General features: G+C 40.3%; 1 protein-coding gene across 2 annotated transcripts in view; it reads right to left on the minus strand.

Moving 5' to 3' along the window:
- The window catches only part of FZD3 (frizzled class receptor 3), a gene marked incomplete at both ends in the record, with an annotated part of 56,851 nt that extends 41,633 nt beyond the window's left edge, over positions 1-15,218 (minus strand). The window contains one exon of one of the 2 annotated variants that reach the window (XM_080615990.1): positions 15,030-15,218. In XM_080615990.1, coding sequence (XP_080472116.1) covers positions 15,030-15,218 — 189 coding nt within the window. The remainder of the gene's footprint in view (positions 1-15,029) is intronic. The other variant, XM_080615991.1, reaches the window with a different exon arrangement.
- Between the last annotated feature and the right edge of the window lie 334 nt (positions 15,219-15,552).

Here is a 15,552-nt window from a genome sequence, read left to right on the forward strand (position 1 = left end):
AAACCCAAGCTCTCAAAGTTGATTTTTCTTCCCTACAGTTAATAATTTACCAGATAAATATTTGATGGGAATTCCCACAGTGCCTCTGCTTCTTTGTTTCTGCGGCACCCTGAAAGCATGCTTGCTTCTCTCAAAATAGATTAAACAATAGTTTGCCCTTAAAGGTTGAGAATTTTCTCCCAGTGAGGGCAGAAGCTTTTACCCAGCTCTCTTCCATATCACTAACATAGTTTGGGGAAAAAATTGCTCCCGCAGTGCATCCTGCATGTCTTTGAAACGCTCCAGACAACTAGGACAAGACCTCACACAATAACAGGATTAACAAGACAGTGGGAGGAGAGAGGGGACATGGATGGAAGGAAAGAAGGGAAGACAAAAAGATTACGCAACTACTCTGTGAGGCCCCTATACAGGATGACAGACACAAATTCTTTTCTAGTTAAACAGAATGAAGAGCAGCAAATATCTACAGGTACTGTGGAAAAAGTACCTCTTCAAAACACATCTCAAACAGTACATGACACGAGCATTGTAAATGTACCCTGTGCATCAGCTTCTGTATGGAATACACTGCCAGAGGGTTTGCAATGGGGGACTGACACAGAACGGAATCAGTGGGATCAAACTATAAAAGAGCAGGTCAGATAACTAGGAAAACTGCATGAAACTGCTTGGAAATGAAGGGGATACAAGAGACCAGAAGGGTGCGTTTTCCCACTGATTGCCTCTGAGCAATTGCCTGATGCTGCAAAATCGCTTTTATATATATATAGGGATATATATATATGCGAGTGTCTAAAAGAGATATGGAGAATGCATTTGAGCAAAGACCAGGTGTGGAGCTATAAGGTAGGGAAGGCAGACAGTGCTGGAAGCCTGCTGCGATAAGCCTCATTTGGTTACCCACAGAAGGGCTCAACTGTCAGGCCACTGGAGATCAGCCCCAGGGCATTTCTGCTCTGAAGAGCCATCAGAAGGTCACACAGCAGAGCTGGTCTTTCAGCTCTCTTTGTCTCTTAAACCTGAAAAGCAGCAGGATGGGGTAACAGACAGGAGTGTACGTACGTGCACTTGTTAATATATCATGGTAAGTTCTGCTCAATAGGTCTTTGCTGATTTCACTCATACTTGGCTACCACCTAACAGATGAGGACTAACACCTAGAGATCAAAACCACATTATTTAAGCTGTCCCACTGGCTCCTCTCTGATGGGTAAAACAAGTTATGTTGGAGGAATCAGCTACCACTGCAGAAGAACCATGAGCCACAGATCTTTTACAGGCCTGGCTTCAATTCAGCACCCCTCTCTTGAGTCCCCTCCATGACCCTGCCTACTAACAGCAACTAGTACAAGGCGGGAGGGGAACCAAAGCCTAGATTTTAAAAGCCTTGAAGCTTACAATTTTCAGACAAAAGCACCCACCTCCCATTGTGTCAGAAAAAAAGTAACTGATCGATCTGAAGAATTATGTCGCCTTTTTGTGATACCACTTAATTAAGGTTATTCTTAATAATGGCATAATTTGCCTGTAGAGAAAGTAGGACTAAGGAAATGTCAGTGTAGTCTTCAGTGTCTGAGATGTTTCAGTGGTTTAGCCACAAGATCTTGTAAAGTGTAAGAGGGCAGATCTTCAAATCAGACCATTTAAATGGTGTTTCATCTACATTAGGCAAAGACTATTCTTCTGTGAGAACAAGACAATTTATCATTCAAGAAACTACAGAGGAAAATCTGAAGACAACGTGACTTCACTGCTCTTTAACCAATTTGTATCCAACTTTAATACTTAAAACATCTGTAAAACATGCAGATAAAATGTCCCAAAAGGCATTTACTACCACATGACACAATTTTGTTTTCTAAGATGTTTTTTCTTTATTATTGACAGTAATCATCAAAACTGAAATCCAAGGTCAAACTTTGTTACTGCGTTCTTCTCTGCAGTTGTGTTTCCATATTGCACCTGCCCAGATCAGACCTTGACACTGCAAAGGTACAATAAGAAACTAGAAAGAATACTCAAGAGCAGGGATTCAGCTAATGCAGCATAGATGCATCTGCACCCCCACAGAAAAGGCTGCACAGCTGTTAGATAACTGACAGCATGATTGAATCATTATGAAGGGAAAAAATGTATTGTATGGAAGTTTTCAGAGAAAAACATTACAAACATGAATGATAAGTTTGACCTGTGAGGGGAAGAAAGCTAAATGAATGGGTGAGCAGCAATCTCTCATTGAACTTAAAAAGAAAAATGTTTCTCCTCGCTCAGCGCCACAAACATGACAACTTTTGTTCTATAAATCAAGAAACAGGGAGTATAAACAAGTTTACAAATTGAAAGCAACTTTTAAAAGATAAATTTCAGGTTTCTACAACATACAAAGATGAACTCCAAGGAGCCTTCCTCCCTTCCTCGTTCAAATTCAAATGAAGCAGCCCTTTGTGCTTCTCTTTTCAAATTTCCTTCCTCGTCTCCATGGGAACCCCCTGGCTGACAAGCCTCCGAGCAGAGCAAGAGGCCAAGCCGAGCAAGGGGTGTGAAAAGGGGAGAGAGTCAAAGGGCAGAATTTGGCTCGGGAGAATCAAGATGCCAACCTTTGTCACCCCACAAAGAGGGGGGGTAACCATAGGAACTCACTCCACAGGGCAGGGGTGGAGAGGAGGAGGGAGCAGCATGGCCAAATTCACTAGATGAGAAACAAAACACAATGCTTGGACCTAGGGTGGGGAAAAAGAAAGAAGTCTTACAAATGAGGAGAAAAAAAAAAAACAACACCAAAACTTTTAAGGACCAAATATCCAACTTCACACTGGTTTTAAGACCACATAATTGCACCGTATGAATTTATATGCAAGCAGAGAGAAACTGGACAGATCTGATTCACAAGTCTTACACATTTAATGTGATCCTGAAGAGATGCTTAATACTGCTTTTGCCTTTGATGGCCTCTGAAGATGTTTTCTGAATGCCTCACAATACCTGGAAACCACACAGCTTCAGGATTGCTACTGAGCTATAGCTTCAAACATGCAGTGCCAGTTTACACTAATAGTTCTGCAGATAGTCTTGTCATTATTGTTGCTGTAAAAGCAATCTGAGAGAGCAGATTTACATACAGAATATTAACATGCCACTGCACTTGTATCTTCATAAAGATATAAATATGGCATAATTTTATTCTTGTGGCTTGTAAAAGAGACAGCAGGAGGATGAGGCACGAAACAGGTCTATAAAATCACAAGTGATACATAAAGAAATAATATGGTCCAGTTGTTCACTGTATCTTCAGCACAAAAAGTACCGAACATAAAAATAGCAGGTGGAGCATTTGAAGAGGAAAAAACCACAACAGCAAATTCTTCATATGACACCTTTAATTTAGGCAACTATTTGCCACTGTTTCGTTTGAATGCTAAAGTAATGTTTGAGTACAGGAAGAAAACTGATGAATTTTCATAGAATCACAGAATTCCAGATTGCAAGGGACCTCAAGGATCATCTGGTTCAATCTATCTTGGCAAAAATGAGACGTAGACTAGATGTCCCAGCACCCTGTTGGCCAGGGGTTGATAACATTGTTGTCTCTGCTGGTGATGCCCTTGCTGATGTTCCCCAGCACCCTGCTGGCTTTCTTTGCTGCAGCTGCACACTGTTCACTCTTATTGAGCTTGTAATATTTTAGAACAATGCATCAAAGGTTACTAATGCCAGACATCATTTCCAAGTCACAGATTGCTGAAGATGGAAGAGCAGACTGGGTAAATTTCCATGACACACCTGACCTGCTCCATACAGCACCCGCTGTGGGCCACCACCGGTTGACAGAATACTGAGCTAAACAGATCTCTGGTCTGACTTCGTATCACTGTTCTTAGGTTCTCACATTTATGCATCTCCTCCCCAGATTAATTTCTACTAGCCTGTTTGTCACACCAAACACATTCTTTTAAAGATTATTTTATTGCCTTGCACATCCAAAGCATTGCAAGTTTGAATAATGAACTCAGTTCAAGAGTACTGGGTTCCTCAACCATTTTGCAGCCCACAGACTGCTTACTTTCAGTACCAGTTTGGTGGTAGATGTAGGGGAACCTACACTGGCTCCATTTCCTTCAAAAAGTCACAAAACCCTCATGTGTTTCCATCTCTTAATGATCAGGAAACAAAATGGGGAGTAAAGTCGGAGTGCACAAATGACACACATCTGAATTTAAGATTTGTCCTTTGAACATTAAAAATATGCTTTGTTGAATTATTCTTCTCATACCACAGAACACAGGAGTTTCACAGCCACACAAGAACATCCCACTGATACAAAAATAATGCAAATCCATAAACCCCAGCTTAACTTTTCTAAAATCACCGCAAATGTCTCCTGAAACAAAGAAGAAAGCCGCAGCCATAGCAGCAAGACAAATGGTAAAATTTATGGTAACTGCTCCTTGGTGCTTATTACTTTATACTTATTCTCAGTCTGTTGTGGCTTTCTTTTTGAATTCAACTATCCTATAATTGGAACCATTATCACACACTAGAGAAAGCAAGAAAAACCCCACCACTTCAAATGACCAGCAAAATGAAAAATACATCCTAGCCAAGCCACACCACTTTTAAGTAGTAGACAGTTATTTACTGCCTACTGCCCAGGCAGTCCCTGCCCAGGCTTTGCACAAAAAACACTGGCAAAAGATTGGCAAGCTGAAAGGACAGAAAACTAAAAAGCTTCCAACCTGTTACATCAGCTCACAAGTTATAACTGAGATACCTAAAGAATCTTTGTATCAGAAGAGCGTAAAGGGGAAAAAGTGGACAAAACAGAAGTGTTGACTTGATTTTATAATAGACATGTTCGATCTCTGCCTTACAAGAGACAGAATCTCATGAATATAAACGCAAAATACAAGGTACCTATTTCCGTACCAATACAGCAGAACTATACCCTCTAAGTTACACATGCTACTAGATATAAAGCTAAGTTTACTCACTGTACAAATACTAACTTGTATTACTACAGCATTTATATACATATACAATATAAACATGTTTCTTGTCCCACAGCAGCATCATCTGAGAGAATCAACTGGCTGATTTTGATTAAGGTAGAAAAAAGAATACAAAGACAGGAATGAATGTCTGTACGCTTGTAAGGGTAATGGCACATGGCAAGACCAACATCCCCTTAAGGCTTTGGCACAACATTCTTCTGCCTCTTGAGTTTACATTTGCAGTTATAAAGCTACAGCTGACTATACAGCACATTGTCATTTAACTCTTCAAAAGAAATTCATGCGTGTTCCACCTTTGCTGTTAATTCCTCTAAGCCTCCAACAGATGCTGCAGAATTAGACACAGTGCAAAGCCATTTGCCTTTATGACCCTGAAAACAAGCCCGCTGTGAATAGATGTTGATTAAGATGTAGGACTTTTCCTTTAAAATGAATCATTACATAAAACTAATGTTTTTTTCATATGCTTTCACTAAATTATTAGACTAAACTTCATTTCCATATTTCTGGTTGAACATCATTTGGAATGAATCTTTTATTCAATAAAATATGAACACTGTGGCAGAGGTCACCTTCTATGCACAGTCGTTTATGGATTTAACAAAAAACCCCAAACGCTCCCTCTCTTCATCTCCTCTCTCTCTACTGGTCTTCATTTTGAAAATATTCATGTGGCATCTTGTTCTTCTTGATAAACATGAAAGACTAGAAAAGAGTATCTCTGAATTTGTTCTCTGGAGCACATACGATAGCCAGAAAAAAGAAAGGAAGGGTTTCTAACAGTTGCTATCTAGTTCTGCTGTTTGAGCACTGAGGATCTATATGCAGAAGTTTTAACCCTTGCGTTCTCTGCATCTCTTTTAGAAAAATAGCATTTTTTTAGTACTTTATTCTTTCATGCAACTCTGTACTGCACAGCTCTGTAATACCTTCATCTGGCTTCTTGAAGTGCCAGATATTGCCTCTAGAGGTAAAAAAACAGAGACTAACCATAGTGATTGCTCACATTAAGCAAGCATCCATTCCACCTGAAATGCCAGTTACAGTTTATATTCCCTTTGATTGTCAAACTAGGATGACCATATGCTTAGGCATGATCACAGAATTGTAGAATCACAGGATGGTCTGGGTTGGAAGGGACACTAAAGCTCATCTAGCTCCAAACCCCTGCCACGGACAAGTTGACTAGGTTGACATAGTCAACCTTCCACTAGACCATGTTGCTCCAAGCCCTGTCCAACCTGGCCTTATACACTGCCAGTGATAGGGCAGCCACAGCTTGTCTGGGCAACCTGTTCCAGGACCTCACCACCTTCACAGGGAAGAGTTTCTGCCTAAGATCTCACCTAAATCTCCTCTCTCAGTTTAAAGCCATTCCCCCTTGCCCTGTCCTTATAGGCCCTTGCCAAAAGTCCCTCTCCAGCTTTTTTGCCAGCCCCTTTAGGTATTGGAAGCTTCTCTAAGGTCCCCCCTGAGCCTTCTCTTCTCCAGGCTGAACAAGCCCAACTCTCTCAGCTTCTCTCCATAGCAGAGGTGTTCCAGACCTCAGAGCATCTAGGTCTGCAAATCCATTCAGTTTGCCATTGTAGGTACCTTCACCTTGGCAAATACGTTCCCGAGTAAGTATCTGACAGTCTTGATAGTCAGAATTACAATGCTTTCCCAACCACCACATGCAACAGCAACCTAAAGGTGCATCTTCTGTGCATCTATTTCTGGACATTACTCTGTTTGGGTTCAAAAATCTTGTCTTTGGTGAGGAATTTTTTTTTTCCCTTTTTTTTTTTTTTAGTAGATGAGTATAGAGAAGTGGAATATAAAGATGTCAAAAAAATAATGCCAGAGTTTTAGCATTTTTTTGTGAGATAGAGATTCTGAGGTTGGATAAAAGATGCAAATATGCCTAAGTGAAACCAGAAGTTCCTTGAAGACTGAGAAAAGTTGAATACATCATTTTGAGGGATAATAGGTAGAAATGTTAGATGGCAGGAGGAAGCTTCAAGAGATTTCTAGGCAAAGACAAGGCTTTTTCCCTTTCTTCCTTATTTAAACCTCTACCAACTTTAAAGCAGGTGCAAATGTTTAGCTCTGCTTTATCTGCAAACTATTATCTCACATGGCTGCACTTCCAGTCCAAAGAGCCTAAACGCTTCAGTATTAACTGGATATGCAATATTTATTCAGAATATCTTGAAGTTCACTGGTCCTTAATGTGAAAAGGATCAAACTGATGGTCCTAATATGAGACCATCTGAGGCTATGCTGAAGAGACAGCTTCCTCAAAAGCCTCGTTTTACAAAACTGTCAGATCATACTATTTTTTGTGTGGATCTACTTAGGAATTTAACAGCTCTAGTTCTTCCCTAATTGTTCTTACCCACTCAGGAGTTCACCTCTGCACAACACTCACTTTACACATCAAGACTGAAACCACAAGCTGATGTGTTTCAAAAAGACAACCCTCGGGTGCTCCTAAAGCAAGAATTTCTAAGCAGTACCTTATTAAGCACTCCTTTGCTGAGGCTGTAATCTGCAGAATCATCTTTGCAATTCCCGCTTTGAGACATCCTGATTTAACAATAAAACAATCTAAAATCTTTACATGGCTATTTCTAAGGGGAAAATTCAGAGTGGGAATAAGAGAAAATAAGTTAATGAAAGAGTAGGGTTTAATTAGCTGCTGCGCTGCTTGCATTCTTACGATCATGCACAGTTCCATTGTTCTGTAGGCATCATAATCTTACACACTAAAGAAAATTAATCCTTACTGCAAATCAGTGTCTAAGATTAGGGTGCTTACAAAATATAGCTGATTAAAACCTACTTTTTCATTGCCTTTATATTCTTATACTTCTAAGAGTTTTCAGTGCAGAACTGAAGAACATAGAAAGGCAAGGCATATGGCTGAGATTTAGGAGGGTACAGTGCATGGACAAGGCAAAAATAGATGGGGTTAGAAAGGAATAAGGATGGAATTAATGTGAAAGAAGTTCTGGCTTTTCCACCCTACATTCTCCCCATCCTTGCTGATCAGTAGGAAAGAAAGAAGCTTTCCACTTGTATCTCCCCCTGAAAAAAAAAATCCCTTAGAAACAGGAGGAAGAATGGAGCAGCACTACCTCCCAGCTCCAGGGAAGGGAGAAATCACCACCACATAAACCAAGATCAGTGAATGTTGCATACTTCTCCCTGGCCCTTATGGGAACCAAGAATTGAGAGAAAATATTCCACCTTGGGTCCCAATTATCAGAAATCAGTAGTAACATATGCCTGATAGACAAGCTGTATGAGGAACAGCACTAAAATGAGCCACTGAATACCTGACTTACCTATATAGGAAAAAAGCCTAACTCTTACCCAGATGCTAAGACCAGGCTGGGAATAAATATAGCTATGTTATCTGTTGATGCCATTTTTAAGCACACTTTGGTTCTTTTCCACTTAAAAAAAGACACACACACAAAAAAAAAGAGAACTAAGACTTCAAAGATCACTACTGGGAGGAGGGGAAAAAAATACATTGCCACCAAAAAAAACACAACTGTGCCATACACACAGAAATATACTTAGGAGGATATGCAAATCTTGCAGCATGCACTGTGCTCTCTGGCTGGTCAACACCATTATCCTCTGCAATCAGTACAAGCAAGAAGCCACTACATTTGAAATAAGGTGTGAAAAACCAGGTGTCTTCACATCTGTAATTGCACATTATGTGACAAAGTCCATTAAATATTCACTAGCTCTGCTTCTAAACACTCAAACCTCCATGACTGGATGGTTTATTTATATTAATACAATGATTCCCAGCTGGTGAATCTTGCCACACTGATGGAGTAAGAACAGACTAGCAGTCAACAATACTCCTCTCCCCTTCCAGCTACCTCCCTCACACTGCAAAAAACTGAATCAGACTATGTCTGGTTCCTATCCTTTAAAGCCTCTTTGATCCTTTGAGTTGTTTGTGAGGTCCAATGAAAATCAGGGTATGAAGGAGGAAGTGCTGGCAGTATATTTCTCTGCAAAAAGGGTGGCAATCATTATATGAAACCACTTCTCTTCATCAGTGACAAAATGTTGTATGCTGTAATAGAATACTCCCAGGCTCCAACAGGCTACCAAGTTACGTGTTATCTAATAAAAATACTTGTCTACAAAAATTCCACTAAGGCAGATAAAAAAACCCCTGCTTGCTAGGCTGTCATGTAAACAAATCCTTCAAGCTAAAGGAATATTAAGCGAAAAAGAGATAGAAGATAACTCTTTTGTAGTAATAATAAACCAAAAGTAGGTAAACAAGGTCAGATCCCTCAGGGAAATAAGGGTAATTCAACTTCCCTGTTATCACTGCTTCATTGGGCACACAATCCATGCTAGATGGTTTTTGTAATGAAATAACCCATTAACTAATTGTAGAAAATGTAGAAAACTACCTTATAATGTGTTTCACGCTATGGCACAAAGCAGATGAAAGGAATGACCCTGCAGAGTTGGGAAGCCACGTGCGTGCACAGGGTCTGTGCTGTGCAGTACTGCAGCCCAGGACAGCTCCCAGCCCTGCTCCCAACTGTTCCTGGACAGCTCAGCCAGGCCACCGGGCCTGGGCAGGAGGTTCTCAATGCTTCCTTCCCAGGTCAGATCAACATACTCCGTCCTGACTAGCCTATATTAGCTGGCATCATTCTTTTTAGAAAGAAACAGACGTAAAACAACTCCTGTGTTAGTCTCTGCTATAGCCAAGCAGATGTTACCAGAGGCTGGACTAGTGCAACTGGTGTTTGTCATCTTTTACAGTGTGTAAAGTCCTTTCAGAAACATTAGGGGGCAAAATAACGCTCCAGGTCCTTGAACACACAAAGCCCTCACTTCAGTCCTCCTGGATTAAAGCACTCCTTGCTGATGCAGTACAGCAGAAAGCTGAAGGCATTATCTTTCCTAGGGGGAAATAAAGGGATAGGAACCGATTACAGTATGAAGCAGTATACACTAAGATGGACTCCTCATGTAAAATTCTATTTTCCTTGTTTAATTATGGTTAATACTAATAGCGCTGCAACATAACACAAACTGGTAACATGACTCCTTAGCCCTTATTATTATGATGAAGGAATCGTATTGAGCCTCAAAACCACAACTGACTAAATTTTTTTCCTTAGTTTTCAAAAAGTAACAAAAAAAAACTTTATAAACAGTTCCTTCAATGAAGCAATCAATGGTATGAGAAGGACCCTGAATTTGTTGCTGGTAAGACAATAGCTGTAGTATTTCTCTTCTTCAGACTTAATTTTTCTAAAGGGTTTTATTAGGAACTGTGATGAAAAGGTGGTACTACAAAACTGTGAGAAGTACAAGGCCTTCTCCCCCAGTACGCCAAACGAATCACACTGATTCTGCTGCTACATTATTTTCCTCTTGAAGCAATAATGGAAGGCTTGAAGATGAGGGATGTTTACCAGAAAAATATCCCACTGCAAGCTTTATTAGACTTCATTCAGTTCAAAATTGAAGTGCTCCTTCCATTTAACTGCATTAAAGAATGCCCAAAAAGCCAGATAATAAACACTTCCTCTGTGGTAAGCACAGGTTTAAGGTGCAATCTAGGCTAATACAAGGAGTGGAAATATACTCAGGAAAACCTGTGGCTTTTCATTCCTTTCTTCTTGCTCAACCCCCTAAGAAGCTGCAACGGAAGCACAGGCCCCTGCACAGTGAATTTAAGCTTGAGAACAGCCTTGTTTCCTTGCACATCCTTCACCACTTTTCAAAAAGCATTCAGAAGTAGCCCATAGTCTATCCTCAGACTGAAATCACTGGCGTATATACTAAATATATTGGCAGAAGGGACCCATATATATACCCAAAACACCAACACACCCTTGCTAAATTTAAGAGTGGCTTTGGCATCAAGCTAGCATATGAATTCCAGCACCACAGTGTTCCACTCCAGCTAATTCATGCTATTAAGCTGAGCTTTATACCACAGAATGCAGAGGAGTAACATTGGTTCCTCAACTGTTTCTCTCTCTGTAGCAGAAAGCTGTTTTATGGAGATAAGACCAATTACAGTGGTTACTCTGGCTCAGGCTGTGGGTCTGTATGATTACTGCTCTGCTTCCAACAGTGGCCACAAACAGACTGTTAGTGAAAGTGATATTTTTGACAGCTCTCTGAAACCATTGGTATAACATGCAACAAAAGCCAGAAAAAATGAACATAATGCTGGTCATTTCTAGGAAGCTATTAGCAGTAAAAAGGGTGATTTTATTTGTGAATAAATTCCCTGTGTGCTCACAGCTGGAGTTGTGTGACATTTCCATCTCTGCACCCCAGCAAGGACAAGGCTACACAAAGGGACAAAGAAAGGTAACTAGAATTATTACAGGAATTAAACAGCTGAATTGCAAGAAGAAAGCCTGAACAGCTGGAACACTTCAGTTTGAGAAGAGAAGCCTGGAGGTAAAATGAGGTTTCCAAAAATCACAAAAGTGTAACAGAAGATTTAACTGCAGCACAAAATTGCACAATATTGGAACAAAAGGGTATTAATGGAACTAGCAGGAAAGTGATTTAAAACAGGTTAGAGAATAAGTGCTTCTTCTACCTGGTGGGTAGTGAACTGCTTGACAGTATTTGGGTCATATAATAATTTTGAGAAATTCATTGATAAAAGATCCATCAAATGATACCAAAGGGAACAGGTAGAGACCTTCTAATATCCAGGATTCAGGGGCTGTGGGTACTGGGGATGCATCAGAGCAACAGTCCACAAGCAAGAGAGTTGCAACCCTTCCCTAAATAGCACTTCCTCTTGCAGGAGCAGATTTCAAATGCATGGCAAAATGGACCATTAGAAGGACATTTCTTACATTCCCTAAATGCTCTCCCAACCCGTGACACTTCATAGAAACACAGATTGGTTCGGATTGGAGAAGACTTTAAAGCTCATCTACTTCCAACTCCCTGCCACGGGCAGGGACACCTTCCACTAGACCAGGTTGCTCAAAGCCCCATCCAATCTGGCCTTGAACACTGCCAGGGATGAGGCAGCCACAGCTTCTCCAGGCAACCTGTGCCAGGGCCGCATGACCCTCAGAGGAAAAAACTTCTTCCTTATAACTCATCTAATTCTCCCCTCTTGTCAGGTTAAAGCCATTCTCCCTTGTCCTGTCTCTACAGGATCTCGTCAAAAGCCCCTCTCCAGCGTTCTTGACAGCCCCTTTAGGCAATGGAAGCTGCTCTAAGGTCTCTGTGGAGCCTTCTCTTCTCCAGCCTGTCTCTATAGGAGAGGTGCTCCAGTCCTCAGAGCATCTTCGTGTCTTTCTCTGGACTTGCTCCAACTCACTCATTCTGCTGAGCCTGAAGTGTTTTTTTCTACCTAGTCACCCTCATTGGCACTATCTTCCAAGTTGTGTTCCAGTCTCCTCAAACATTTTGCATCCACAGTATTATCTAAGAGTTCCACAGCTCTGTACTGCCATTTATTTGAAGAACCACCTCTTCCTCTTCATTCTGACTTCTCTTCTAGCAGCCTAGTTCCTGTGCTGGAAGAGACAGTATACAGTCAATTCCTGTAACCCTCTGCATGCCACTTATGATGGAAATTGTTGCTGTTGTTGTGGGGGTTTTGTTCTATTTTAAAAGTAGGCTAAAGTGCCCTGCCACAGCCTAACACCCCTCATATGGGACATGTTCCACATGTTCCAAAAGCCTGTGGTCATTCTTCCTGTTCTTCTCTGGATCTATTTCAGTTCAAACTCATTTTCTGAGATAGGTTAGAACTTCACACAACACTCCAGCTATTTGTGAACCACAGGGTTCTATAACATCACTGTAATGTCTGGTCTTTATTCCTTTCCTAATTATTCCACACGTCTGATTTTCCTTTTGGCTTTCCTACTGCTCTGTCAAGCTTTCAGCTGACATTTCAACAGAACAAACCATTCTTAAGTCCAATGAAATAAGCTGACCACTACAACTGATATGAGGAATATTATTTCCCCTAACACATACATATTTATCACTTTCAGTTTTCTCAACAGTCTTACAGCTTAATGCATCTCAAATGTAATCTCAAGATCTTCACAGTTGTTCAGCCTGGAAAAAAGAAGGCTCAGGGGAGACCTTATCCCCATGTTCCAGTTCTTAAAGGATGACTACAAAGAAGACAGAGACTCCCTTTTTACAAGCAGTCACACGGAAAAGATGAGGGGTGATGGGCACAAGTTTCTCCTGAGGAGATTCCAACTGGACACAAGAGGAAAATTTTTCACCCTGAGAACAATCAGACATTGGAATAACCTCTCCAGGGAAGTGGTGACTCGCTAACATTGGACACTTAAGATCCGGCTGGACAGGGTGCTGGGCCATCTGGTCTAGGTCATGCTTTGCCAAGAAAGGTTGGAAGGAACCTCAAGGATCATCTGGTCCAAAATGGAATTCTAGGATTCTCCCACCATGCAACAAAACTAAACCCCACTATCTCCACCCCTTTTCAAGCCAAGTCCCAGATTTGTTCAGTCCAGTTGGTTTCATCGATTCTTTTAATATCCTAAATTCCACCTTTCAAAGCATATTAAACAGCCTGTACACACCCAGCTATTCATGCTGTTATCATATTAAACTTGCTTACTTGCTTAGGCTTCATTTATCCTTACAGTTAGATCTTCGAAGGTCCTCAGAACTTACCAGAACCAATTCTAAAACAAAATTCATTGCTGTTGCTATGTATTTAATGTAACTGAAATCCCTAGTCACATCCAAATGAGCCATTGCAATGCAAGCCCATAGTTCTTTAAAACAAAGCAAATTCTGAGTTACTGGCTGGGCTTAAACCATGACAGAACCTCTATTTTCTTCTTACATTAAAAAGGCTGACAAATCTGGTTCACAACCAGATTTCTTCCATAGGAAGACTTCCATAAAGCCTTGTTTTTTTATTATTTAATAAGAACAATTAAGTTTCTATATTATCAGGAAGAGCATTCAAAGATGAAAATATGATTATTTCTTCTGTCCTCAGCATACAGCACAGTACCCATGAGGATTCCCAAGCACTTCAGAAATACAAACAAACCTAATCTGCACAAATCTCTCATGAAAATTTGAAAAGGCTGACAGTGAGACCTGCCTAATATTCTGAATTTCCATCAATTTCAGTCATATCACACTATACCAAGTAAGCAAACTCCTTAGGTAGGGTGGCAGGATAGAGACTAGACTGAAGTGAACTTAAAAGTCTTGCATAAACTAGTGTAGAGATAAAAAGAGACTAAGTGTGTGACTAAAGACCCATCAGGAAAGTTCTCCAAAGAAAGATTAGACAGATAGAAGTGTAAATGTGTTGGGTTTTTTGAAAAGGAGAAAATTATTACGCATCAATCCAAAGAAGAGTTTGAGGGATAAAAGTAACAGTAATAAGGTACTATTATTCCAAATTAAGTGCAAGTCTCAAAGCTTGTCTTCCTGCACATGGAATAGGAAGAAGTTAACTAAATTTTCCATAAACCAGACATTCTTGCAGCCGAGAAAAGCAGTGCTAATACATGAGCAATTTCTGTTATTTTTTTAGTATGTCTTATTATTCTCATTTTCTTCACACTGAGTTTCAGGCAAGTAAGAAAAGACCAAATATTGCAAAACCACCAAAGGATGTAGTCTTCAGAACTGAAGATCTAGTCATTGTTCAGTACGCTGCTTTCCTGGCATTTAGTTAAGTGACAGACCATTCAAAATATGCATTCTTGATCTAGCTATTTAAAGTAACAGACTAACACACAAACAAATACAGAGTATTTCACACTCAGTTATATTAAATTAGGCAAACGCTGTAGTCATAGAATATTTTAGTAAATATAATACATCTTATGCAAATGCTATTTGGTTTTACATTTAAAAAACTAATTATCTTGATTTTTTTTATTTTTCCATTATTTCTAATATAAACATCTTCCTGGATTCTGCTACCAACTATTTGTCAACTAGCAGCCAAAAACATATTGCTGAAAAGAAAAGGCTTACCTCCATTGCTAATGCTGCTGTTTGTTGGTCATAATGGTTCAGAAGATTAGGCATAAAGGTGGTATTATAAGGCAGGTCCTGGCACATCCGCAAGATGATGGGCTCACAAGAAAATAAACTGTGCCCTCTTGTGTGCCCCATCAAAACATCCCAAAGCCAAAGGTAACAGAACATCCAGCTAATAGCCATCCTTCCACACTGGGAATGGGGCTGTTTGTTGAGCCCAGTCAGAAAGCTCCAACTCCTCATGTACTCCCAGATTTCACTTCAACAGCAATGTTTTCAGTCCTTGTTTAAGGTTCTTCAAAATCGGAAGCCTCTTTGCACACAACATTCTTAGCTCAGTCCAGGAGACGACGTATTAGAGGCAGACATGATGGAAATCTTGCCTTTTCTTTTTGCAGTATTATATAGCAAGTGGTAGGTTAAAGTATTAAAATGCTTAACCACATTCCCAAACAATCGACCCCATTGTGACAGAAGAACAGTCAAGTTACTTTCTTCTTTTGCTAGATAACCTAGA

The sequence above is a fragment of the Psittacula echo genome (assembly GCF_963264785.1).
Source record: "Psittacula echo genome assembly, chromosome: 4".
Taxonomy (NCBI): Eukaryota; Metazoa; Chordata; class Aves; order Psittaciformes; family Psittacidae; genus Psittacula; species Psittacula echo.